The sequence below is a fragment of the Mytilus edulis genome, chromosome 5, assembly GCF_963676685.1.
Source record: "Mytilus edulis chromosome 5, xbMytEdul2.2, whole genome shotgun sequence".
Taxonomy (NCBI): domain Eukaryota; kingdom Metazoa; phylum Mollusca; class Bivalvia; order Mytilida; family Mytilidae; genus Mytilus; species Mytilus edulis.
In genome coordinates, this window is record NC_092348.1 from 84,027,430 (window position 1) to 84,054,476 (window position 27,047).

The 27,047-nt window shown below is 31.1% G+C and overlaps 3 protein-coding genes across 3 annotated transcripts in view; all 3 read left to right on the plus strand.

Moving 5' to 3' along the window:
- LOC139524662 (cadherin-23-like) overlaps positions 1-1,148 on the plus strand; it is a 21,206-nt gene extending 20,058 nt beyond the window's left edge. Inside the window, exons 21-22 of the mRNA XM_071319640.1 lie at positions 189-322; positions 686-1,148. Coding sequence (XP_071175741.1) covers positions 189-322; positions 686-910 — 359 coding nt within the window. The 3' untranslated portion in view covers positions 911-1,148. The remainder of the gene's footprint in view (positions 1-188; positions 323-685) is intronic.
- Positions 692-9,735, plus strand: LOC139525279 (protocadherin-15-like). The gene is made up of 9 exons (XM_071320481.1): positions 692-857; positions 1,362-1,495; positions 3,496-3,667; positions 4,256-4,389; positions 4,873-5,044; positions 5,903-6,036; positions 6,263-6,428; positions 7,499-7,638; positions 9,550-9,735. The coding sequence occupies exons 3-9, from the start codon at positions 3,586-3,588 to the stop codon at positions 9,733-9,735; spliced, it is 1,014 nt and encodes a 337-aa protein (XP_071176582.1). The 5' UTR covers positions 692-857; positions 1,362-1,495; positions 3,496-3,585.
- A 445-nt stretch (positions 9,736-10,180) lies between these two features.
- LOC139524663 (protocadherin-9-like) lies at positions 10,181-25,427 on the plus strand. Its single transcript, XM_071319642.1, has 14 exons — positions 10,181-10,309; positions 10,900-11,071; positions 11,573-11,706; positions 12,407-12,578; positions 13,302-13,441; positions 14,622-14,790; positions 15,843-16,001; positions 16,708-16,845; positions 17,267-17,389; positions 17,914-18,096; positions 18,898-19,085; positions 20,374-20,740; positions 22,913-23,285; positions 24,971-25,427. The coding sequence occupies exons 1-14, from the start codon at positions 10,190-10,192 to the stop codon at positions 25,008-25,010; spliced, it is 2,478 nt and encodes an 825-aa protein (XP_071175743.1). The 5' UTR covers positions 10,181-10,189; the 3' UTR covers positions 25,011-25,427.
- The last annotated feature ends 1,620 nt before the right edge of the window (positions 25,428-27,047 follow it).

The following is a 27,047-nucleotide window of genomic DNA, read 5'->3' on the forward strand; positions in this document are numbered from 1 at the left end:
ATTAAAAAGTGTTTTTTTTTTATCATTTATATTCCCAATTCCTATAGTTTGATAATACACTATATTTTAAGACTGTCCAAAATGAAGGAATAACGGAAAAGTATACTTTTATTTACACAATATTGTGAATGAGAATTATATGGTAGATATTCTATACAAGCTCTATACTTTCGATTACAATTTTGTAGCATATGGCATCTATCTAAAAGGTGGAACGAATCTTGATTATGACACGATCCCGTTATACATGATGGTTGTAGAGTGTAGCGATGTAAGGCGTAATGGTACGGGAAATTTTACAGTACATTTAATTAAAAACATGGTATGTTTCTGTTAGCTGCATTGAATAAAGTATGAAAACAACATCATGCTTTTCAGAAGATATTTTACAAAGGCTATACACTTTAAATAAACAACGAATTTTATAAGATGAATACAGGTTGCTTTTTCTTTCCTCAAACTAATCATAGCTGTTTGCATAGTTATTTATTTGAAGAGATGATATATTTATTTGTAGAAATTTACATTACTACAGAACCTGCGTTTTTGAATTTTCTCAGTCTCAATATCTTTCTAATATAATGCATCAATTAGAGTTTTATTTTACCAAACAGAGGTAGGTATACTTACTTCCGATCTCTATTTTTTATTACCAATATTTAATGTCCATTTGATCTTATTTCAGGCACCAGTTATCAATAGCCTACCAGATTCTGTAAGTTTGTTGGAGGACGTGAACACAAATACATTATTACACACACTGAATGTGACGGATATCGAGGTAGATAACATAACATGTATTCTGAGCCAAAACAGCTCATTATTTGAAGTGACTTTGATTCAACCAACAAACATAGGTAAGAGGATTTACAACGTATATTATGATTTTTTTGTTTCATTTTTACATTGAATGACGCTGATTATGGTGACGTCTCTTCTTTTATTATTATAGATATAATGATAATTGTATGTAATCATCATTTTTTCTGCTAATGAATATTGAATGTAAAGAATTGTTTTAAATTAACAAAATTTGTCTCCCTCATGAATAGCTCTACTTCCTTGTCTTTTGATTGACCAGAGGGACTTTAAAATTCATAATTCAAAAATAAACTGACAACGCCATGAGTAAAAAAAACTAAAAAAAACCGAACAAACAATCAATAATACACAGAAAACTACATAGAAAAATAAACGAGAACCACTTAAACTATGATTGATATCAAGTGCACTAGAAGGGTAAGCAGATCCTGCTCCACATGTGGCACCAAAGCTTTACATATATTCTTTGTCATTAGATCAGCTCTCAAATGTATGTATTAAGTTTGTCATTGTAAAACAGTTGCTTTCTTTATTTGTAGAGTATGGCATTTATCTAACAGGAGGAACGCACCTTGATTATGATTCAACCCCTTCATATTCACTGACAGTACAATGCAGTGATTTCAGACGTCAAAGCACTGGAAATTTTACACTTAATATAGTAAGAAATGAGGTAAGATAAAGTGTGAAGTAAATCACGTAAACTAAAATATTATGTTTAATGTGAAAAAAGTATACTGAAAGCAAAGACAAACTGAAACATTACACAACGTTATGCGTATCTTAATTAACACACAATGTTATGTCTATGTAATCTAAAATTATCCAATTTGTAAGTAATACAATGATGTTCATAAATATGTTTTTAAGATGTATAGATAATTACACAAATTAAAAGAAAACACGGAAAGAGATCATGTGAGTCTTAGAGTCATCTTCTCAGCACTTTGCATAAGGAAGTGGAACATTAGGTTTACCTCTGCATAAGATATAAAAAAAAAAAGACATGTAGCGAAGTCCAAAATTAAAGATCTGTATTAAACATATCCAAGTTAAATAAAATGTAACCAAATAAAAATACATATTTGCCTAATGAACTGTGAGAAATTGTAAATTTTCTAAGGCCCATGCAATGTAATAACTGTCTCTGGACAGAAGGGTAGGCCAATTCACGATGAAGCTTGCACAGCTTGAAATGAATGATTTCAGCTTTGCAATTTTGATCATTGACGAAAAATGCTATTTATAGTCTTCTATGTGACATTAAAGAATACACAATTTGTATTGATGGAAAAATGTGGTCATATTATATCCATGAAGTTGTATCTAAGTAAAATTATGCTTCGACATTTCTTGACAAAATTTTCTAGTGTTATTCATAATGTTGAAAAAAGTGAAATCACAAAAATACTGAATTCAGAGGAAAATCTAATCAGAAGGTCCATAATCACATGGCAAAATCAAATGACAAAACACACAAAAAACGAGTGGACGAGAACTGTCATACTCCTGACTTGGTACATGCATTTTCAAATTTAGAAAATGGTGGAATTACTCTTGTCTTAAAGCGCTAAACCTTTCACTTTGGTGACAGTCTCATCAAATCCCGTTATATTTACAATGGTGCGTGAACTAAACAGACATAATAAAAAAAAAATAGTCAAAATATGGGCACAGCAGTCATCATCGTGTAACAATTTTAAAAAACAATTTAACACAAAAACATCTATCTACAAACACATTCATTGATTCGCGTGTCTGACGTCAGAAAATTGTATACGTCACATATATTTGTCGTTCAATGTATATAAAAACAATTTTAAAATTGCACATGGGCAATGTTTGCATACAGGGTTAAAATCAAAAGGATGTAAGTATTAATTTCAGAAATAGATCGAGATTTATAATAGTCCAAAAGTTATGTAGAATTTATAAGGACCCAGAAATAGTTTATTCCACTACGCAATAATACTGAATAATTTTGACGTTTGTGGTTCAACGTATTTTCTAATTCATATTAGAAATATATCATAATGACATATAATAGAACAATATCATACTGACGGGATCTTTTTAAAGTACAGAGTCACGTTAAAAGAACCAAAGAAACACAAAAAAGTCGCATATACAAAACACATCAGCAAAAAATGAAAGACAATACAAACACATTGACGGGATGTATAAGTACCCAGCCATGCTAAATGGATATCACATAAAACAATCCAATAGTAAAAGTAATACTAATAACAGAACAAAGCCAAATGAGAGAACAATATAACACGTTGTTAAGATGATAAACAATATCAGTACGCAAAATCTATATCTCAAGACCATCACTTACTATTTGTGAAGTTGATACGGAATATTTATCAACACGGTCTTGGTACCTTCCGATGAACTTTTTTAGAGAATGGACGAGACGTTCTTTGACATACCCCTTTGAAAGGTTTCAGTTGCAGCAAAGATAAGAATACACGTCTCATTGATCGTTTAGACTGCGCGGAGAAAAATGGCACTTAGAAACAAACAAATATAATTATAAAAATATGAATAAAACGAATATAAAAAAAAATTGTCGTTAACAAGCAATTTGTTTTAATTTAACACAGTTGAATAAAAACTGTATTGCAGTTTCGTACTAATTATATCTATTCCATTGACCATTTGATTTAGGCACCAGTCATATACAGTTTGCCAGATTCTGCCCTTCTATTTGAGGACGTGAACACGAATACATTATTACACACATTGAATGTGACGGATATGGAGGCAGACAATATTACATGTTTCCTGAACCCAAACAGTTCTATATTCGAAGTGTCATTGATTCCATCTACAAATATAGGTTAGATTTTCTTTGATAACTAAATATTTATCCCATGCGTCGGATATCAATGATATTTCGTAGGTTGTATGAAATCAAAACCCAGGCAATAAATAACTCCTGATAGAATAGAATGAAGTTAACAACAAAAATCATTGTCAGAAAAACAAACGGTATCATAAGCAAATGCAAAACGACAAAAGACAAATGTCAAAAATATGAACCTACGCAAAAAATCATGAAGTGCAAGTAAATAAAAAAGGATAAACTAAGCTATTATACCTCATAGACCGAGGCACTTCTTGTAGATTAAGTATAAACAAAGTCAAAAATCTCAAGAAAGAATATCTTTTCCGTTAACATGCATGTGTAGCTTGAAATAAATGGTTTGCCAATATCAATAGAAATGACAAGATCTCCAAACAGAACTATTAAGAATTTAAGATTGAACCACACAAACAATGAAAAAATGCAAAACAAAATTTTAATATTTTGATAGTTTGATGTCTTAAAAACATATAAAGGATGGTATTTGAAAGAATATTTTACTTTCTGATTTCAAATCCACTTCAAAATTGTATTGTCATTCATTTTTTTTTATATTTACAGAATATGGAATATATCTCATAGGTGGAACAGTTCTTAATTATGATATTACTCCCTCATATTTGCTGACTGCACAGTGTAGTGATTCAAGAAGAAACAACACTGCAAATTTCACCGTTTATTTAGTGAAAAACATGGTAAGTTCATGTTTGACCAGTGCATCACCGATGAAACATAACTTGTCGAAATGTGCATCTTATGATCTTGGATAGCGTTAATGTTATAAATGAGATATTATATATTATCAAGTATTAGTGTTTTTCAGTTGATAAAGCATTGTTCTTTTGATAATCTGGTTAACACGAAAATGAAAAAAAAATAATATATTGATAGTTGTTTTCTTACCATGATGGGTACCTATTTTATGCATATTCAGGAATCAAATAATTAGAAAATCAGGATCTGCAAAGTTGAGGTAGGGAATTCGAATTCCAATTCGGACCACCACTTAAAACTGAACAACATGAACCCAAATATGTTTCTGATCGACATACTGCATATGATTTAATATTTACTTTTTAATAGACTGTTGTTGCCGAACTGTTACAATAAAATTTTATTTGCCTTAACGCGACTGGTTTGACTGTGAACGATGAATGTTTATTTTATCTATTTCTTAGGCACCAGTCATTCACAATCTGCCAGATTCTATCAGTTTATCAGAGGACGTGAACACCAATACACTATTACATACATTGAATGTGACAGACACCGAGGGAGACAATATAACATGTGTGCTGAACTCAAACAGTTCATTGTTTTCTGTGTCCTTGATTCCACCTTTCAATACAGGTTAGGTTTAAAATCAGATATTCCAATACTGTTGTATGCACTTAAAAACACGAATATAGTGCACAGACATGCTAAGTATTTATTTTCTAGATTCAGTATAAAACTATTAATATAACAATGTGTTATGTTTAGTTCCCGACATGCTGTATATTTTTACTTTTTGAAATTGAAACACATTTAACAAGTTTAAGGAACATTTTGCGATTCATTTTCGTTGTCAATTATTACACTGGAGTAATAACAAAACCCGAAATCATTTTAAACGCCGATTTATCATTTAGAGCAATCGATATTGTTGACTTCAAACCATGTGTGTCCATCGTACATCGATATTTCGGAAATCAAATTGAGAAAGGCCAGTAGCCAAGTATATAAATTGGTCAGCAATTACATATACGTACACATTTCGAAATAAGAAACTCTAGGACAATTATACCATTGGACCAGTTCCATTGTCCAAAGTTTTGTACTTGTGATATCTGTCTGTTTTAAGTCTGGAGCCTATAATTCATGATTGTAGTTTTTCCTCTATATATTATTTCTTTTTTATTTTTTTAAACATAAATATAGCTGTTACTTTTATTGTCATTTCTAGACTTTTATGCGGTATGAGTTTAACTCATTGTTGTATGCCATACGTTGACAAAATAGTTGTCTATGTCAGAAGTTAAGATCGGGAATTGCGTCATTAGCAAGCGTACGGCGTCTTCGTTTTCTTTTTTATACGTAAGTCTGAATTAAAGGATATAATCATGTATGATATATGAAATGAATTGAGTACATGCAATAGAAAAACATTGCAAATATCATTAATATAGCTCACATTCTAAAGTAGTGTACAAACTTTGTTGTTTATAGATTATGGAATCTACCTGACAGGATGGACAATACTAGATTACGATACAACCTCTCTCTACATATTGCCAGTTGAATGTAACGATCTTAGGCAAAAGGATACACAGAGTTTTACAGTGAATCTAATACGAAATACAGTAGGTGACATTTCTATATACATTAGGAACCTTTTATATATTTAGAAATAACATTCAAAGTCGATATCAAAAAATGCTTTTGGTATAATTTCATTGTTGTTTTCTAAGATATGTCGCAAGATAATGACAATTTTCAAATATTTTCATTTATTTTTTCTAAATCACTTGTGAAAAGTATAGGTTTAGGTTATCCAACTGAGAATCACAACAAGTTATTTAATTTCAGCCACCAGTTTTCAATAGTTTACCTAGCAGTACAAACGTATCCGAGGAAACTGTTTCTAAAACTCTCTTGCACACATTGAATGTAACAGATGAACATGATAATGTGACATGTGTTCTAAAAACACACACAGACAAGTTCACACTGGAAACAATTTTACCGTCTTTAGGTTGGTACTCTTATCTAAGATCTCTTATATAAATGAATATATAAAACACTTATGCATATATGGCAATTGTTAAAATACCGTTAAAATGTAAACACTGCCTGACAGTTATCCTGTATAAACTAACGAAAGCACACTCTACACAGAGAAATACATACATAAAAAATAATACATTAATACAACATGAAAAAGGGAAAAATATCAATTGACATCTCCCGTGACTTCACGACAGCAAACAAGGACACAACAAATGAAATATCAATTGTGCGTTACTTCAATGGATCAACGTCTCAAAAAGTGACGTATTTCATGTGACATTTATATTATCACAGGGAAGTTAAAAAAAATATATATTTGCTTTATTTATAGACAAGTAAACAAAGAATATTTAAAAGAGGAGATTGAGTTTGTAATTATTACTTTATGTAATATCTAACCATGACAAGAATATTGAAATAGAAATGTGTTTATTATGGTGTTGTACTTTCTTAACCAAGTTGTCTTTTGTTTTATCTGCCTGACCACTGGGTATAAAAAAAAATCAAATATAGATAATCGACCGAATCGATCTTAGGTCTGCAGTTTCCCAAAACCTTTCATCTGTTACCGATACCAGGTTAGTTTATCAATTGTATCGTAATATCTCCCCGTTTTGAGGTACAGATATTTGTGTCTAAATCTACATTTTAGTAATCTGAGGATGTTTCCTTGTTTTGTTTTTGACTGCTAATAAGAATATGCCTATTGAACAAAATATCGGAAACTTATTTTTGCCTCTTAATCAAACTTTATATTGATATTGAACAAACCAACTTTTGAAATTTTGATTATATTACAGAGAAATTAGCTTGAAATATATTTGACAGTAGGTCTTCTAAATATATCATCATAATGAAAATTCCTACATTTTGAACAGATGTTAGTTTAAAAAAATGAAACATCTAAAGAGGGTTCTGGCCTGGTTCGAAAGTTTAACATGGATATGGCAAATATTTTAAAAATATAAGCACAAAATATACACCATTCCATATAAAGGAAACAACTTGGTAACTTATCATTTCTTTTCATTTTAGTTGATAGTGCCATATATCTTCGAGGAGGAATACTACTTAATTACGATATAACCCAAAGCTACTTAGTAGTTGTAGAATGTGGGGATAATCGTAGGAATGTAACTGATGTATTGACTGTTTACATAATCAATCCAAATGAGGTAATTTATCCATAGATAAAGTTTATAAAGTTAGCATTGATAAAATAAAATCAACGAAAGTTGCAACCTTGGTTCTGCATAATTGTTCTTTTCTTAAACTTTTCCATTAGAAATGTCAATGTTGTCCACTCAAAGCAAAAAATAGACCTAGCCAGACTTGGTGAAAAGTTATGAAATATTCTGTTTTCAAAATTCTTTAAATTCTTACTTGATTTTGAGTTCTAACTTTTTTGTTTCGAGTCTATTGATGAATCTTATGTAAAAGAAGTCTACGCCTGGCATACAAATTTAAAATCTGCGTTGCGTTGAAGTGTTTCTCAAGTCAAAATGCATTGTCTACCAAATAGATAAATACAAAATCCAAACTTAAACGACAACATCATGACAAAACTAATATATGTCAAAAAAAGAAAGTGATTCTTTCACACACAGCTAGAAAACTCCGTTCTGAGCAATAGATTATCAACAAAAAACTTTCGTAATCTCAGGTACTACGAAAATGTTGGTCAATCTTGCTGTACACGTAATACTCGTGATAGTGTTCATTGTCGTTCATATTCATGGATAAGTCTCATTGGGTGATGTCTCAATAGACAAAAACAGGCCAGGATTGTAGCAAAGTCCTATTGAATCATTGAAATCCCACTCTCAAAAAATCATTAGCCGCATCCTATAACAAGTCACGAAAGCAGAAAGGATGGCAGGTGTTTCCACAAATTGAAAATATCCGTGGTAATTAGTATTATGACACAGATATATTCGAAAATTCAAACTTTATAAAGGCGTCTATTAAACTTTCAAGGAGACAATTTCTAATTAAGATTGCAAACGTTTGCGTTTCATGTGAAAATGAAGGAGATCTTTATATTTTTCATAAATTTCTGACTTCAAGTTCAATTGCACTGTTATGAAGATACAATGATGCGATGTCACTAACGTATTTAGTGAGAAGATATAATATATTTTTAAAATTCTTAGTTGATTAATAAAATTGAGAATGGAAATGAGGAATGTGTCATAGAGACAACAACCTTACCAAAGAGCAGACAACAGTAAAAATCCACCAATGAGTCATCAATGCAGCGGGAAACTCCAGCGCCCGGAGGCGTGCAACACCTGGTCCCTGAACAAAAACGTATCATGGTTCAGTGATAATGGACGTCATACTAAAATCCTAAATATACACAAGAAACTAAAGTTAGAAATCATACAAGATTAACAAACACAACAATACGTACAGTGAAACTCATTAGGAAAAATCCGAGTCCGATGTCAGAATAGGTAACAAAAGAAACTAAACAAAATGACAATTATACATAAATAACAAAGAAATACTAGCAGTTACTAACATGCCAGCTCCAGACCTAAACTGATAGAAAGATCATGTCTTCATCATAAGAATATCATGTTGCATCCACCTCGTTAGCGGTTTAATATTATATCATCCAAGAACGTGACCCGTACCATGCAAACAACTTGTTTTAGAATAAATGTGCTTATTCTGACATTATAAATGAATCCATATTATTGCAAAAATATGAAATCTTTAATGAGATGACAACAGTATCGTAACTATATCCCTTCTTAATAAGTCTGTTTAAAGATTTTGTTAGCTTTATAGGTGAATTCCGACGTTTTTGGGCTTTGTAAAGAATATGACCATCCAAAAATTGGATGTGAAATACCTGAACGTATAAGATGTCTGCATGTTGAAACCTTTTTATATTCTTTATAAAAGACAACGTATCTAATGAAAAAATACGGGTAAGATTTTTTCTCATAGGATGAATAACATATTCACGCAATCATCATGATATTTGAAACTACGATATGCATATTTAATGACACCTTTTTGAAATCACAATCAAATGATTTTAATTCAGATGCTTTAATATGCCGTTTCTTTTTTAGGGACCAGTCATACATAATCTGCCAGATTCTGTGAGTTTTCTAGAGGACGTGAACAACAATATCCTATTACACACCTTGAATGTAACAGATGCTGAGGGAGACAATATAACATGTGCTCTTAATCCAAACAGTTTATTATTTGATATACAAGTAATTCCAGCGAACTATAACGGTATGCAATTCTAAATACAAAAAGTACAGTGTTAGTGATATATGGTTGTTTAAGCGTTTTCAGAATAGTATTGCTCTTTGGTTGTTTCTATTCTCAATTTTACTTCATTAACCATGTATCAATAGAATGCTAGCAGACCTAGATATGTGTTTTTTTCAAAGTATTGTAAAAATTTTAAACAACACTTTGGATTTAACCATACTATAAATTAGTCAAATAAATTACCGATTATATTTGTACTATTTTTTGTAGTCTTCCGATATCCCAGAATATACATTATGAATAATAGAACATTTTTACCTGTAAACATAAAGCAGACATAGTTTACTATAGTTTGATAAGAGACTTTCCGATTTGAATTTTCCCTAAGAAATGTGTGAGTTTGATTTTATTGTTATTTTACTTTTTTATAGAAATTATAATAAAAGATTGTTTGTTTTTATTTGTTTGATAGATTATGGAATATACATGAAAGGAGGTACAACTCTAGATTATGATACCACACCTTCCTATACATTAACAGTACAATGCAGTGATCTAAGACGAAATGATACTGGAGTTTTTACGATTAACCTTATACGGAATTCGGTATAGACAATTTATTAGTGTACATGATCATGTTGTATATTATTTTCACCAACAACTTATTTAACAGTAACACTGTTTTTTAAAAAGGACTTCCGCCAACATTCTTATGAATTTTGACTCCTTCAATTATTTCACCAAGTAACGTTTTGTGCGTTTTCATATGGCTGTAGAAACATTTTGTTAAACTAAAGATTTGACCAAAATTACAAATATGACACACTTTTTTTATAATCTTTTTAAAAAGACTAAGTATTCAAATGAAAAAAAAAATGAAAAAAACACGGATAAGATGGGTCCTTATAAGAATGAATAACATAATCGTATTTGGCACAACTTTTTGAAATTTTGGATCCTCAATGCTCTTTAACTTTGTACTTGTTTGGCTTTTTAACTATTTTGATATGAGCGTCACTTGTGTAGACGAAACGCGCGTCTGGCGAACTAAATTATAATCCTGGTACCTTTGACAATTTTTTATTGTCATGCTAGAATCTTGATATTTGAAAAAGCGATATGCATTTTCATTAAGACTTCTTTTGATATCAGAAACAAGTAATCTTATATGCTTTAATATGATGTTTGGTTTTTAGGCACCAGTCATTCATAATCTGCCAGATTCTGTGAGTTTTCTAGAGGACATGAACAACAATATCCTACTACACAACTTGAATGTAACAGATGCTGAGGGAGACAATATAACATGTGCTCTTAATCCAAACAGTTTATTATTTGATATACAAGTAATTCCACTCACTTATTACGGTATGCTTTTCTGTAAACCTACAGTGTTATGGATAAATAATTGTGAAAGAGTTTCAAACAAGTACTGTTTTTGGTTGTTTCTATTCTCAATTTAACTTAATTTACCATGTATCAATAGAATGCTAGCAGACATAGTTTCGTATTTTTGTTTAAGTATTGAACAGTGCAGTTTTAACTACAACACTCCACTACACATAAGTGAAATGAATTTCCAGTTATATTTGTTTAAATCTTTTGTATTCTACCAATACAGTATTAATATACATTGTGAATAATGAACCGTTTTGAACTCTACCAATACAGTATTAATATACATTGTGAATAATGAACCGTTTTGAACTCGAAACAAAAAAAAAAGAAATATTTTATAGTTGGAAGTGTTTGATTTTTGAATTTTACCATTCTGATTTGAATTATCTTTTGACATGTTCGAGTTGTTATTTTACCGAAATTTTTGTGCCCCTTTTAATACACGATTGTTTATTTTTGTTCGATTGATAGACTATGGAATATACCTGAAAGGGGGAACAACTCTAGATTATGATACTACACCGTCCTATCTATTGACAGTACAATGTAGTGATCTGAGACGAAATGATATTGGAGTTTTTACGATTAACCTTATTCGGAATACGGTAATGTACAATTTGATTATAGTGTATATAATTTTCACGAAAAGCTTACATTATTTTACTGTAAAATTGTTTTCTCGCATGTGCTGTGGAAATATTCTTATGACTTTTGGATCAATCATTTACTACAACATGATATATTTTAAAAGTAAAATCACAAAAATACTGAACTCAGAGGAAAATCAATTCGTAAAGTCCATAATCACATGGCAAAATCAAATAACAAAACGCAACAAAAACGAATGGACAAGAACTGTCATATTCCTGACTTGGTACAGGCATTTTCAAATGTAGAATGTGTTTCTCTATCCATGATGTAGTTCTTAACTAAAGGCTGGAGAAATATTCTGTTAAATTCAAGGCTTTTTTCCTAATTCAAACTTTGCCACGCCTATTTCTTGATTCTTCTTATAAGAATAAATCTAATAGTGAATATTGAGATCTTAATAGGATGTTTTATCATATGTTTTATAAAGAAGCGCTTAGCTTGCTAGAATTGAAAAATAAGTAGGATCCAGTTTGAGAGAAAATATACACTGAATATGTTTTATGCTAATTTTATTTGTTTTCTGCTTAAACAGGTACAGGCAAGCTACTTGATCCCTATTTCCATTTTCATTTTGTCCTTAATCATCAAGAGAAGCTATTTCTGAATTTAGACAGAAGTATATATTGTAAATAAATTTCAAATCGTTTTTTGTAGCCCCCAGTTTTCAACAGTTTACCTACGAACACAAATATATCAGAAGAGGTCATAACAAAAACATTTCTGCATTTATTAAACATCACAGATGTAGATGTTAACGACACAATATCATGTGTACTTACCGCGCATACTGACACATTTTCATTGGAAAAGTTACCTCCAACGTTAGGTTCGTACATATTATATTTCAATATACAGTGACCACTAACTGTTGTCTAATTTTTGTACTCACACTTCAAATTTTTCCACATATTAAATAACCAGTCAGTGAATATTTTGTGTCAAATATTCCTCAAGCAAATTACAATATCAAAAGCTCAAACACATCAAACGAATGGAGATCAGCTGTCATATTCCTGACTTGGTACAGGCATTTGCTTATGTAGTAAATGGTGGATCAAATCTGGTTTTGAGTGCAATTTTTAAAAATTGTATTACAACGGATCAATGAAAAATGCTTTCATAGCGAAAAGTTTGGTCCTGACAACACGTAAACAAGATGCCATCTCTTATAACATTTTACATTATGCATTACTGATATGTGTTTTGTTAATTTATATCATAAATGACACTTAATGAATCTAATTGTCATGGTCGGCGGCTTGAATTATAAGTTACATCCTTTAAAATCGATGTCGACTTATCATTGAATTTGTAAAAGGAGATTTGTGTACTGTTCTTTTGATCTGTTTCTCTCTTACACTTACCGTTGTCAGTTCAGTTTTGACTTTTGAGTTTAAATGTACATTTGGTCAATTTGGATTCGACTTTCATGATATTTGGTTAGTTGAATCAGGTAAGCATGATCAACTTTATTTTTGATGTAAAATTAAAAATTGTAGTTCAGACATTTTAATATGATACCATTATTTATTAATATTGCATATTTTAGATTATTATGGAGTCTTCCTCCAAGCAGGCATAATACTTAATTCTGATGTTACCCCGAGCTATGCACTAGTTATAGAATGTGGCGATCATCGTAGAAATGTTACAGATATGTTGACTGTTGACATAATTAATCCAAATATGGTAAGGTATATGGAATACGAATTATATATATAGAGTAGTAATCTTGACGGTTGACAGAATTAATCTATAGTTGAGAAAAGTATGGAATACGAATCACGCTACAAAAGAATGTAAACTGTTCGTAAATCACAAAAACTAACGAGCATGTTTAAATTTTGAGGTTGATGACAAAAAACAAAAAAGAGATAGAAGATATGTTCTGATTTTTTATGTTCTGCAGCATTTTTACTTGTTTACAGTTTACTGTTATCTTTGTTTATTACATTGGTTGCAATGAATTACATTGATTTCCCAGTTAGATAAAAACCGATAATTTCACATGTGAAATAAACGTGGTTATTTCACTCTCTGACGTCATACAACAATAGGCGTTGTCAAGACATCGATAACGTCGGATCAAAACAAATTGTCAATGCGTAGGAAAAAAGATATAGTTCCTTACATTGTCTAAATTAATTTCATTAAAAAAAAGCCATTTACCAATGTAATAAAAAGAATAACTAATCGCCGTATTTGAATATCAAAAATAAGACACTCGTTTAATCCATGCTTCGTTCGGTTACGCGTTGTCCTATTTTTGATATTCAAATACGGCGATTAGTTATACTATAAATATTTCTCTTCACCGTAGTTAAAGTCATATTAGTGTATTTTTTTTCCCAAGTCAACAAAGAAATATACACCAACTTTCTTATATACTGCACTTTTATTGCATTTAAGGATGTACTTCGGTGAGGTTTTGGAATTTGTGTCAAATGTTCGGACTCCTTGGTGTTTTTCCATACAATACAATGTAAAAATATTTTGAGCCATAACACCCATTTATTTTTTCATATAAGACTAAATAGCTCATTAAAAATCATTTACCAAAATTTTAGAAGATTCTTGATTTTCTTTCTTTTGTTTTGAGACCCAAATAATACCAATGCAAATATAAGGTAAAAGTCCTAGTCAGCCTTTTCCCGCCATATTTTAAATCTCAAATATCTCGAAAAGGAGGTCCATGACCTATACATATTTTTAGCTTATCTTTATCCTTAATTGATGCTGTATCAGCTTAAAGTATCAATTTTAATTTCTTAATTTCTTATTTTTTACCTAACCTCACCTAAGTACATCCTTAACAACCTTACTTATTTTTAGACATTGTTAAATCTGCATTTATTATTGATTGAAATAGGCACCAAGCATTTCCAATTTACCGATGAGTTGTGAAATACCAGAAACGCTCACCACGATGTCATTACTGTATACCATATCTGTAACCGACCCAACAAACGATACAGTGATATGTAATGATACCTCATCTTCAGCAATTTTCTATCTTCAACCTGGAATAGAACCATTTGGTATGTATTAAGATAACAGGAAATAAAAAAAAAACCAAAAAATATGTAGAATTCACTATTAGCAACACACAATACATCTTTACACTTCACATCATACACTTTTACACTTCAACTCTCAACACTAAAACATATACTTTGCACCATTACAAAATGCACGTTTTAATTGAAAGTTGACACCGTTCTTATGATATAGGAGTGATACACATGACATTAAACAAGACTTATAAATGCCTATCCAGCTATACGTGATATCAATGTCGAACAGTATGGTTATTGTCACGTACGATGGTACCACATTGTGTAAACTGGTTATACCATATCCCATAATAGAGATATGGGATGACATATCAACGAATAACAGTCAGTATTTTAATTGAAACTAATTGTAAACCACCACTGGTCAACTAGTTGTTTAACTCATATGAGGCAAATTAATACAAAACTATCTCATTCTATCCAAATAGTTGTAAATATAAACCAGACGTTATTGCATCTGAAATAGCACCAATTCAAGTTCATAAGATTGGTGAAATATAGATATCACCACTGCAACGAATGTTCCGATATTTCACTACTTGAGACAGTTTAATTCTCCTTTTCTAAGCGCTAGGCTTGGCGAGCTTTTTAAATTTAACTGTTAAGTGTGGAAAAATATCGTTATACACGAGTTGTAGTTGTGAAATCTGTTTCTATGTATGTAGAAAGTTGTGTTCTTTATATGTGACGTCATTATGTATGGTCGTCTTTTTCATGTTGACACAATAAGAAAATGCATTTAAAACTAAGAAAAAAATTGATATCATAATGAAAATTTGACCAATCATTTTGCGAAAACAGATATTTCACAAGTGAGGAGAAACGTTTTTTTCGCACCGATCAAGAAACATACAAATAGCACAAACATTTGAGAAATAGTAATTACAATAATTTGGTTTTACATGTACAGGTCTTACTGTATTTATTGATGCTGACATTTTTAAGTCTAAGGTTTCACATGATAATGCAGTTGAATGTTGAATGCATTACCGCAGTATCGATTTGTTTATTTTTAGAGACCAACATATACATTAGACCAAATCAAGTACTTAATTACGACACCCAAAGACAATACAAATTAGATATCTTATGTGCTGACCAGCGAAGGAACGATTCTTCGATTTTCTTCATCTACCTTATCCGCAATATGCCTCCGTATCTCATCAATCTTCAAGGCAAGTAATATTCACGTGAGAAAACATTTTACTTAATAATCATTTGTTTATAAAAAAATACTAATCCGTATAAAAGACACACTCAAATTTGACAGATTTAAATGGGATTGCCAGCTGCATTCAATATTCCTCCTCAGATTGGCTAGCAATGTAACAACACGCAGATAATAACAAACTATGAACAAGAATGTGTCAATAGTACATGGATGCCCCACTCCCGCTATAATTTTGCTATGCAATTACTAAAAAACTAGGTCAAAATCAATGTCAAGTAATTAGAAAAAATCATGCCCAATACATGAAATATCAATCAATTCACTTCCAATATTCACTGAATTTAGTTAAGAGATAGACTTTAACTTTCACAAAAAACGATGTTGTGCTATGCCCAAATATAGGTATTTAGCAGTAATATTTAAAGTTCTTATAATAGAATGTAGGTCAATTAGCTGTCTTTATATTGTTTTGTTTTGTGTCGTCGGGTTGCTGTCTCCTCGATGTATACCCAACATATCATATGATTATACAGAAGTTACTGTCATTGTCTTTATATTTGCAGAAAAGCGAGAGAGCGCAATTAAACATAACATTAAACTGCATGACAAGGGAATCAAATGAAAAATTATTCAATATAAAAATAGATATGAACAAACAACAGATAAATGTTTCAATTTTAAATGAATATTTTGGATCCTTATTTTTGCAGCTAACACAAACATTTCATCAAAGGGTACAGTTGGACAGATTATATATACTGTACTTGGTACTGATCCAGAAAACGATTACTTACTTTTCAGTTTGGTGTCTACAAATGGAAATGAACCGTTTCAAATCAACCCATTAAGTGAGTTTATTATCAACGTCCGAGGAAATGATTATATTGCAAGACAAATTTCTTGATAAAGAAAGAAAAAAAAATTTCAATATAATGCTAAAATATATAAATCCATTGCGTTTATTCAATGAGGGTTCCACACATATCATTTAATGAGTGTTTTTATGCACTGTAAAGCGTTTAGAGTAAATTTTTATTTAGATAAGCGCTATAAAAGCACTCTAAATAATGATAATAATAATAATAACATGGTATAGTATATTGATAATATTATATAATTCCTATATAGTATAGGCAATGATAGACGTTGATGTGTTTAGTTTTAGTTTGTTCACGGATTTGTTTTCGCTTAATCACTGTATGACTATTGCACAGCGTTTTACTACTGTTGCTTTATACACCTACTATAAAGTATTTACTTGTTTCACAGCTGGTGCTGTATCGTTGTCTCGTCCAATACAAACTGAATCAGTACCGGGGTATGAATTACAAATCAATATTACAGATGGCATGAATGTGGTGGGACCTAAAACTCTATCAGTACGAATAACAGGTTTGTTTTTAAATTATGTAGTTTGTTATAGTCTTTCAATTGTTTTATGCATTCCCTCAGTTTTAGTTTGTCACCCCGATTTTGTTTTTTGTCAATAGATTTAGGAGTTTTGAACAGCGGTAATACTACTGTTGCCTTTATTTATGCTAACCAGTTGTCATTCCCACTTTAAGCCAAACGGCACATGAACTGATTGACATAAAGATTACTTAGGAATGAGACAAAGTATAGTAAGCCATTATATAGGACAAAATTCAAAAGATTAAACCGACATCCTGATTTATGCTTTATTTTAAAGAAAAAATTTGACACCCGCGAGCAATGCGTGTACTTTGGGAATCATAAACAAATAATACAGACGATTTATTGATGATGTTATGGAAAAAAATGTTTAATTTTGGAACGTTCATCATTATCTTTCACTCAAAACGAATTGTAAAAAGTAAGATTGTTTTTAACTGCAATCTGAAATAATTATAGAATTAAATTGAAGCAAATAGCGGTTTATTTTCGTATATTTTCAGATGTTAATTCCATTCCTACTATAGTAAACTTACCAGCCACAATAAATGTTCTGGAAGGCATTAATGTGGGTACTACAATATTTCAGCCATTGATACAAGACCTGGATAGTTCTGATGTTCATATATTATCTGTGTCGTATATACCAGAAGACGGGGATATATATTTTCATGTAAATGATACAAGTAAGTAAGAAGCTATTATTCTGTCTACAATGAACAACAATGACGAAACCGATGGGACAATTAAAAACGAAAAGTCTAAGAACGGAATCACATTGGTCAAATAAAAAGACAAACATCAGCCCTCAACAATAAACAAAAATGAGAGAATTTGATGATTATGATATTAAGATAGTGAGTTGTACTTTCAGTTATATTAGGTTTTTTATTTTTTTTTTTATCAAAATGATGATTTCCGAATATTTATGGCGTTATATTATCGATCGTTATAATTTGTCGAAATACGCATCCTTTATCGTAAAATGTTTACCGTTGATTGTAACTCTACAGCAATATTTAAACCCTGAAGTTATACATTGATTACAGAAAGAGACAATATTCAACAAGAACAAAACATCTCTTGATAGGACGCTTTACGTTTTTAATTTCAATATATCTAAATTCCAAACATCAAAATAGATGATTTTGAAGTTTAAATATATTGAAAATTGTGTATTTTGTATTTTCATATAAGTAATAAAAAAAGTATAATATCAGTAAGAATTCAGGACAGTTTTATGGTATTATCAGTGTTACTTCAAATAGATCAAACAGGTTGATAGAAGATACTTCTAAATTGTACAATATTGAAAATGAATCAACTGTTAAAGTTAAATGAATCATTTGCCTGCAAATGTTTTCATTAAATTTTATTTTGTAGAATATATTTATAAGTGTAAATTTGATCTTTCCGTAATAAATAGGAAACATTTTGTTTACACTAGTATTCTCTCAAATCAGTTGAAAGTTGTTTTTGTTTTATAGATAGACATGTATCAACAGTAGATGAAATTGATTATGAAACGATCTCACCCAAAACCTTTTTGTTGATGATTAGTGTCAAGGACTCGCTTACAGAAAGCATTGAAAACCTTACTATCAACATCGTTAATGTGAACGAACCACTACATTTCTCAAAGAGATATTACGCGATGGATGCATATGAAAACACAGTTAGTAATTATTTCCTCTAGAATAGAGAAATGTTTACATAATTTCAAGTAAACAATGTGGAACACTTTGATATAATGAATGGCATAATTATCACATAAATGTTATACGTTTGAAAATTCTATTTACATTTTACCATCATTAGTATATTATCTTGTAGAGGCCTTATATTAACTGGCTTCGTCCATAAACATTTCATCTTGTTTGCTATTGTGTTACATGTGGTACATTTTGATACTTTTAGAACAGGTTAGTCAATTAAATTTACTTAAGTTGCATCAATATTATCTTTCTAATCGATCCATTTTTAAATAACTTAACACGGTTCTTATTCAAAGTCATTTATCATAAATAAGTTGTCTTTACCAAGGCAATAATATTACAGTTGTTATCAACTCGTTCTATTTGTCTGAGATTTAGATTTAGTCATTTGATTAGAGACTTTCCGTTGTGAATTTTCTCGAAGTTCGTTATTATGCCCCACCTACGATAGTAGAGGGGCATTATGTTTTCTGGTCTGTGCTTCCGTTCGTCCGTCCGTCCGTCTGTGCCTCCGTTCGCCCGTCCGCTTCAGGTTAAAGTTTTTGGTCAAGGTAGTTTTTGAAGAAGTTGAAGTCCAATCAACTTGAAACTTAGTACACTTGTTCCCCATGATATGATCTTTCTAATTGTAATGCCAAATTATAGTTTTGACCCCTATTTCATGGTCCAATGAACATAGAAAATGATAGTGCGAAGTTCAGGTTAAAGTTTTTGGTCAAGGTAGTTTTTGATGAAGTTAAAGTTACATCAACTTGAAACTTAGTACACATGTTCCCTATGATATGATCTTTCTAATTTTAATTCCAAATTAAAGTTTTGACCCCAATTTCACAGTCCACTGAACATAGAAAATGATAGTGTGAGTAGGGAATTAGTGTACTATGGACACATTCTTGTTTTTATTATTTCACTTTCTTCCATGCTGTTACTGAACAAAGTTTTATTTTACTCTTTTTAAAAGTACTTACTATGACAATTTTTCAAATATAGGAATGAAATACCTGCGCAATTGGACACAATTTTTAAATATGCCGAACAATATTTTCATTCTTTGCTGAATTATATTTCTATTATATGCTGAACAATAATTCTAACATATGCTAACAATACATCAAAGGATTATTAACAGTAGCGACTTCAGTTACCGCGCCATGCGGTTGTTAACCGTTATTTACTACTCTTTAAAAGACCATATATAGGCTTTGAAAAACCTGATTAATTTGACAAATGACGGCGTTTTCATTACAGGCAGGATTCGTACTGCAGGACCCGTTATACCAGTATTCTGATGATGATGGAGATACTGTGAAGTTCACTATGAATTGTGGATCTAACACAGGCAAATTAGATATAGATTCAATAACGGGTCTTTTGTCCTATTCAGCTGATTATGATCTAGACATAGTTGGTACACCTGAACACCTTCAATGTGATGTGAACATTACTGATAATGAGTTTACAGACAATGCATTCCTGAATATAACTATACATGATGACAACGATAACTCGCCTAAATTTTACCACAAAGAATATACATTTCTGGTACAGCGCAGTGCAAGTGATGGTGCTTTTGTTGGTCAAGTTGAGGCTTCAGATAGAGATATTGGTCCCTATGGTAAGAGATAAGATATTATTTGAAACTGTGGATTCATTCATTTTCGTAAGTACCAGTTTTCGTGGATTGAGGAAAACTTACATTTTCGTGGACATTAAATTTGTGGTTTTAGCAATGTCCCTATATATTCCGTACGAAAATTTGTAACTCGTTGACATTATAAATTCGTGGTTCCCCTGTTTCCACGAAATCCACGAAGTTTGTATCCAACGAATATTAATGAATCCACAGTAGTCAGAGTTCCACTCTCCGTATCCGCAGTTTATGCATAGCTAACTTAACCGTAGTTTGTATTATAACGTCAGTGACATACAAAATTATTCATTGGCATTTGTAAAATTTTTAAAACGAAATGTTTTGTGAGAGTTGAAATCAAGTGGTCAACTAAAAAATATTGAAGACGTTCATACTATGATTAAAATCGTTGTTTCCCATTTACTGCAAGTGTAGTTTGGGATGTATGTATAGTTAATACTTCTGACACATTAAGGTTCCGCCGCGGAATAGGCGATTTCTTCCCTATTTTGACTCCCATCCAGCTTACAACTGTATAAGCTCGATTATAAAAAATCAAGTAAGATAGTAAATAGTTATCAAAGGTACCAGGATTATAATTTAGTACGCCATACGCGCGTTTCGTCTTCATAAGACTCATCAGTGACGCTCAAATCAAAAATATTTATAAACCCAAACAAGTACAAAGTTGAAGAGCATTGAGGATCCAAAATTCCAAAGAGTTGTGCCAAATACGACTAAGGTAATCTATACCTGGGATAAGAAAATCCTTAGTTTTTCAAAAAGTTCAAAGTTTTGTTTACAGGAAATTTATAAAAATGACCACATTATGGATATTCATGTCAACACCGAAGTGTTGACTACTGGGCTGGTGATACCCTCGGGGACGAAACTTCCACCAGCAGTGGCATCGACCCAGTGGTGCAAAATAGTTATCAGAGGTACCAGGATTATAATTTAGTACGTCAGACGCGCGTTTCGTCTACATAAGACTCACCAGTGACGCTCAAATCAAAAATATTTATAAACCCAAACAAGTACAAAGTTGAAGAGCATTGAGGATCCAAAATTCCAAAGAGTTGTGCCAAATACGGCTAAGGTAATCTAAGGTAAAACATTCTTAAGGTAATCTTAAGTAAAGTAACCTTAAGTAAAACATTTGTTAGCATAGAAAACTGTCCACCTAATTAAATTCGTAATTTCCTCAGACAACAAAACGAATACTAAAATATATGCTTAATATATACATATCGATACAATTAATTTATTGACCCGTGTTGTCGAGGTGTTGATTAGTATTAATGATAAAAAGCCAGTTTCTTTAGACAAGTGATGCATTATTTTGGAATCAGTTTATAATTTGGAGGAATATATATAAGCATATTGTCTTCTATACTATCTGTATGAATCAAACAGAACTATACCCAATGTCGAGGTATCAATTCAACAATTTTAGAGTAATTCTTTACTAGTTTGTGATGATTATGTCCCATCAGTCTGTTGTATACTATGATAAATTGATGCGATGAAGGCATTTTATTGTTCAATTAATTATTATTGTATTTTTGTTCATAAACAATACTGGTACACATATTTAATAAGGATCAAAACAAATGAAAACACAAAAATACTGGAAAAATAATCATGTCAAATTTACCTGAAATTATCTATTGTGCTGTGTGGTAGTGTGTATATTAACAATGGTTTCTAAAAAAGTGTCACGTGCTAGATATCCATTTTGTGTATTAAAGATTATGCCTAAAAAGTTTTTATTTATTTGCACATGTATTTTCAACATATTGTTGATGCTGTTAATTTATACACAAAACACCGGTATTTATCATTGATGAAAGGTAAATGACACACAAATAATCAAGGTAGTCTGTGGTGTCGACCGTTTTAGCACACCAATCACAAGTACGTTCACATCATATTTACGCGGGAATCAAATGCAAACATGAGTTACGATATATTTTAAAACTTGACTTCATATTCTTATTGCTATGTCAGTACAAGTTCACCGGAAACTTTAATGCTTAGTCTTTATACAGTTCTACGACAAATAGCTATAGTATACCATGCACGAATAAATCTAAAACATTTATTGACTACTGCGTTTTTCATTTCATTATTAATATCAAAGTTCTTATTTTTTAGGTACCTTTTTTTACCATGTGAAACAAGACAATTTAAACGCTAGTATATTTGTAGTATCTGATGACGGTACAATAAAACTAAATAATACATTGAGTGATTATCAAGAGGGATCGATAATAACTTTCAAAATCTTCTGTGTTGATACTGGTAGTAGACAGGACAGAACATTAGTCAAAATACTAATTCCTATGACAACAAAAGTGCCATCAGTAGTTATTGTGCAGAGTAAAATATTTTACTATACTTTTTTCAAACATGCTTCCAACATGGCATGGTTTGTTCCTTCTATAGTTGCAATTTTTGTCTCCGTCTTTGTTGTTATCCACACAATATACTCCTTCAGAAACATCTGCATGTGTGAAAAATCAAAACGGTAGGTACATTTTGTAATAGTGTTAAAATAATTTATTAATATTTTATTATTCGTTTTGTACAAAAACATTTATGTTAATGTTCCAATAAATCATAATATCTATTAGAATAAGATGATGTGGATTAATTCTTAACCAAACACCGAATCAACGACACAGCGAGACAAATATAAAGTTAATATATACTAGTCAACAAAAGAAACGATACACGACTTTGGAATAAAATTTATCAAAAAGTATTAAATATAAAACAAAATGAAATACACTGTTTTAAAAAGCTTTCATGTGCAATGTATGCACACATGATAAAAATATCAAAACCTGTCGGAAAGTAACTAAAATCCGTGTAAACGACCAAAGGGTGCAAATCATTTTAGGGGAAAGTTGGATAAAAAATCGACACATAATTTTCTAAGCACTAAATAAATTTTCAAATTTGTCTAAAAATATTCAATATGCTAATCAAGTTATGTTTATGTTGTAACTAATGGGTTGAAATATCTATTTTTCTAAATTATTGGTAAAAAAAGTGTTTTTTGAAATCTCAAAAAATGAAGAAAAAAAAAATAATAAAAATTGTTTTCGTCGCAAATCAATGCTTTAGATATGAAAACAACACACTGTAAATTTTGAACCTTTCGGATTAGTTTTAAGGGTGTTTGTTACCTTTTATTGAATTTCACTTTTTACATACTGTCTATGGTAAATCATTTGATAATGTATACATTTTAACGATTTCTTGTAGGACAGAACTTTGCTTTACAAAAAAACGAAGAAACTGCATGATTAATAAAAAAAAATTGATGGCAAACACTCTCCCTACCTTTAAATGAGAGATTGGCATCATTATTTGGAACTTCTGTTTTAAAAATTGTCGTTTTATGTAAATTTTGTCAAAAAATTTAAATTTCCCCAAATGACGGCATCAAAGCAAAAAAAAATATTTATTCTTAAACGGATTTATATTTTCATGGTCATCAAGTATTACTACCTTCAATTTTGTTCCTATAAACGATTAACTTCATCTTTAGTTTGAAAAAAAATTTCTTGTATCGTTTCTTTTGTTGACTAGTATATAAATCAATATTGCTAAGGTCAATAACTGATGAAAACCTCTTACTGATCAAACTTACCAAACAGAGTATAAATTGTTTTTATTTCACTCTCACTTGTAAGAATTTTTTGTGCATGACTTCCGGAAATACTATGTTTTTTGGTGAAATAGGTGTCGCTGGATTCATTATAAACACTACCGGAGTACCTGAGGTTATGTTTAGAACGTCCCGCTGAATTCGTGTTGCTCAGTCTAGTGTTTTATGTTGTGTTTGTAGACTTCGACAACACCAAAATGTACTCAAAGACATTTGTTATTTGATACAAAAGAAAAAAATTTCAAACAATTTTTTTATCATTCAGATGAATGTGTTATGCTTATTATCTTATTTTTAAAACGATTAACCCGAAGTGAACATAAACATTTTAAACGTCGAGGCGGATTGTGTTATATTTGTCGTCATTTTGTTTACATTTGTTACAAAAAGTAGTTCGGTCACCGTCATTTATCAGAAGCATTCTCGACCAATGATATAAACGTATTACCTAATATGCAAATCATATGAAAGTTCTTTTTGATAAGGAACTTTCCAATTTGATATTTTTGTGATTATGCTCTTTAATATTATTTCAGGTTGCAAGAGGAAATGAAGTACAACATAGTCGATTTCTAGTACTCATCCACGTTTTTGTTATCATAAAACATTCATAATAAATGGGGTCATGGTCAACACATAATGGTCTGGTCATACCTATCATTGTTTAGAATTTACATATTTATAAAGATGCACAAAACGGATGTGAACAGTCTTAATGGTATATACTGTGAAGTGACAGACCGAAGGGAAATAAACAATAAGGATTCATTGCATTTGTATTTTTATTTATCATATTATGATCTAATATCATTACGATTTCATTTGCTCATTAAACATGTGTGTTTTATATTCTGATAAATTAAGTCGATAACTTTCTGTTATATATGCTAACAATTTAAACGCTTATTTTCATTATATTTGATTAATACGATTGTGAGTATGCAGGGCGTCGTGACTGACAAATACAATGTTGTGTTGTTTTTTTACCTAAAATCAGATCTCTCATCAATATTATACCTGTTATTACCTTATGAAACGGCCAACTCGATAAGAGTCTGTAATGGTCAATGGTAATCTGATCGGAAACACAAAAATGAAAGAAAATTTCGGCTTTTAAGACTATATATTAGTTTTAACCAGTCGGGTAAAAAAGGCAAAAAGGTCACTAAAGATCACTCAAGGGCAGTAAACTATATACCAAATGAAAAATAGTTCAGTTATATTGGTATTAATTTTTATAGGCCTTGTATTTCTGAATATTCCTGCTGTGTTTACTTATTGACTTCTTTCTATTATTGTTTTCACGATAAGGTCAAAACGCTAAGCTATGATGGTTGCTGCTCACAAGGAAGCTATTAAACCAAGAGTTTCAAATGGTGAAGTTGAAATCATTCCTTCGTTAATTTTACGGACGCCATCACGGGTTGGTTGACCGTTATGGAATAACCGTTTCACAGATGATATCAGATATGTTCCCTACGTCGTAACTATAATCCCTTTCCCTGTGTTGAATGTGATCTACCGAATAAGACTATTTACCGGATTTGTTAAAACATGAGCAACACGACAGGTGCCACATGTGGAGGAGGATCTGCGTACCCTTCCGGAGCACCTGAGATCACCCCCACATTTTTGGTGGTCATGTGTACTATATTTTGTCTGTTTGTCTTTATCATTTTTAGCCTTGGCGTTGTCAATATAAAATGTGGTATGATTGTCAATGAGACAACTGTCCACAAGAAACCAAAATGACACTGACATTAACAACTATAGGTCACCATACGGCCTTCAACAATGAGCAAGCCCCATACCGCATAGTCAGTTATAAAAGGCCCCGATATGACAATGTAAAAAAATTCAAACGAGAAAACTAACGGCCTTATTTTAATTAAATAAATGAACGAAAAACAAATATGTAATACATAAACAAACGACAACCACTATATTTAGGCCACGAGCATCATTGAAGAGACATGTATTGTCGAAATGCGCATCTGGTGCAAGAAAATTAGTACCGTTAATTTAATTACTACCACTGGATCGATGCCTCTGCTGGTGGACTATTAGTCCCCGAGGGTATCACCAGCCCAGTAGCCAGTACTTCGGTACTGGCATGAAAATACGGATTTTTTGTGTTATTAAAATTTGCTGTTACTAAATGATAGAAATTATTATAAATTAAGGAATGTATCTCCCTCATGCATAGCTCTGATTCTTTGACGAATTTGGCTATACTTTTTGGACTTTTTGGATTATAGCTCTTCATCTTTTATATAAGCTTTGGATTTCAAATATTTAGGCCACGAGTATCACTGAAGAGACATGTATTGTCGAAATGCGCATCTGGTGCAAGAAAATTAGTACCGTTAATTTAATTACAGGCTCCTGACTTGGGGCATGCACATATTTTCGATTTATGAGTTTGACTGTCCCTCTGGTATCTTTCGTCCCTCTCTTCTAAATATTATCAAATTATCAAAATGGTCAGTTGATATTACTTCTGAACTTTTTGATCAGTTGAAGTTTAGTATTTTTTGTATATCTTTTATAGCTTTCAACAGCCGAAATCGACAATACATAAACTCACAAGGGACAAGTTTTTGCAATTCTTTA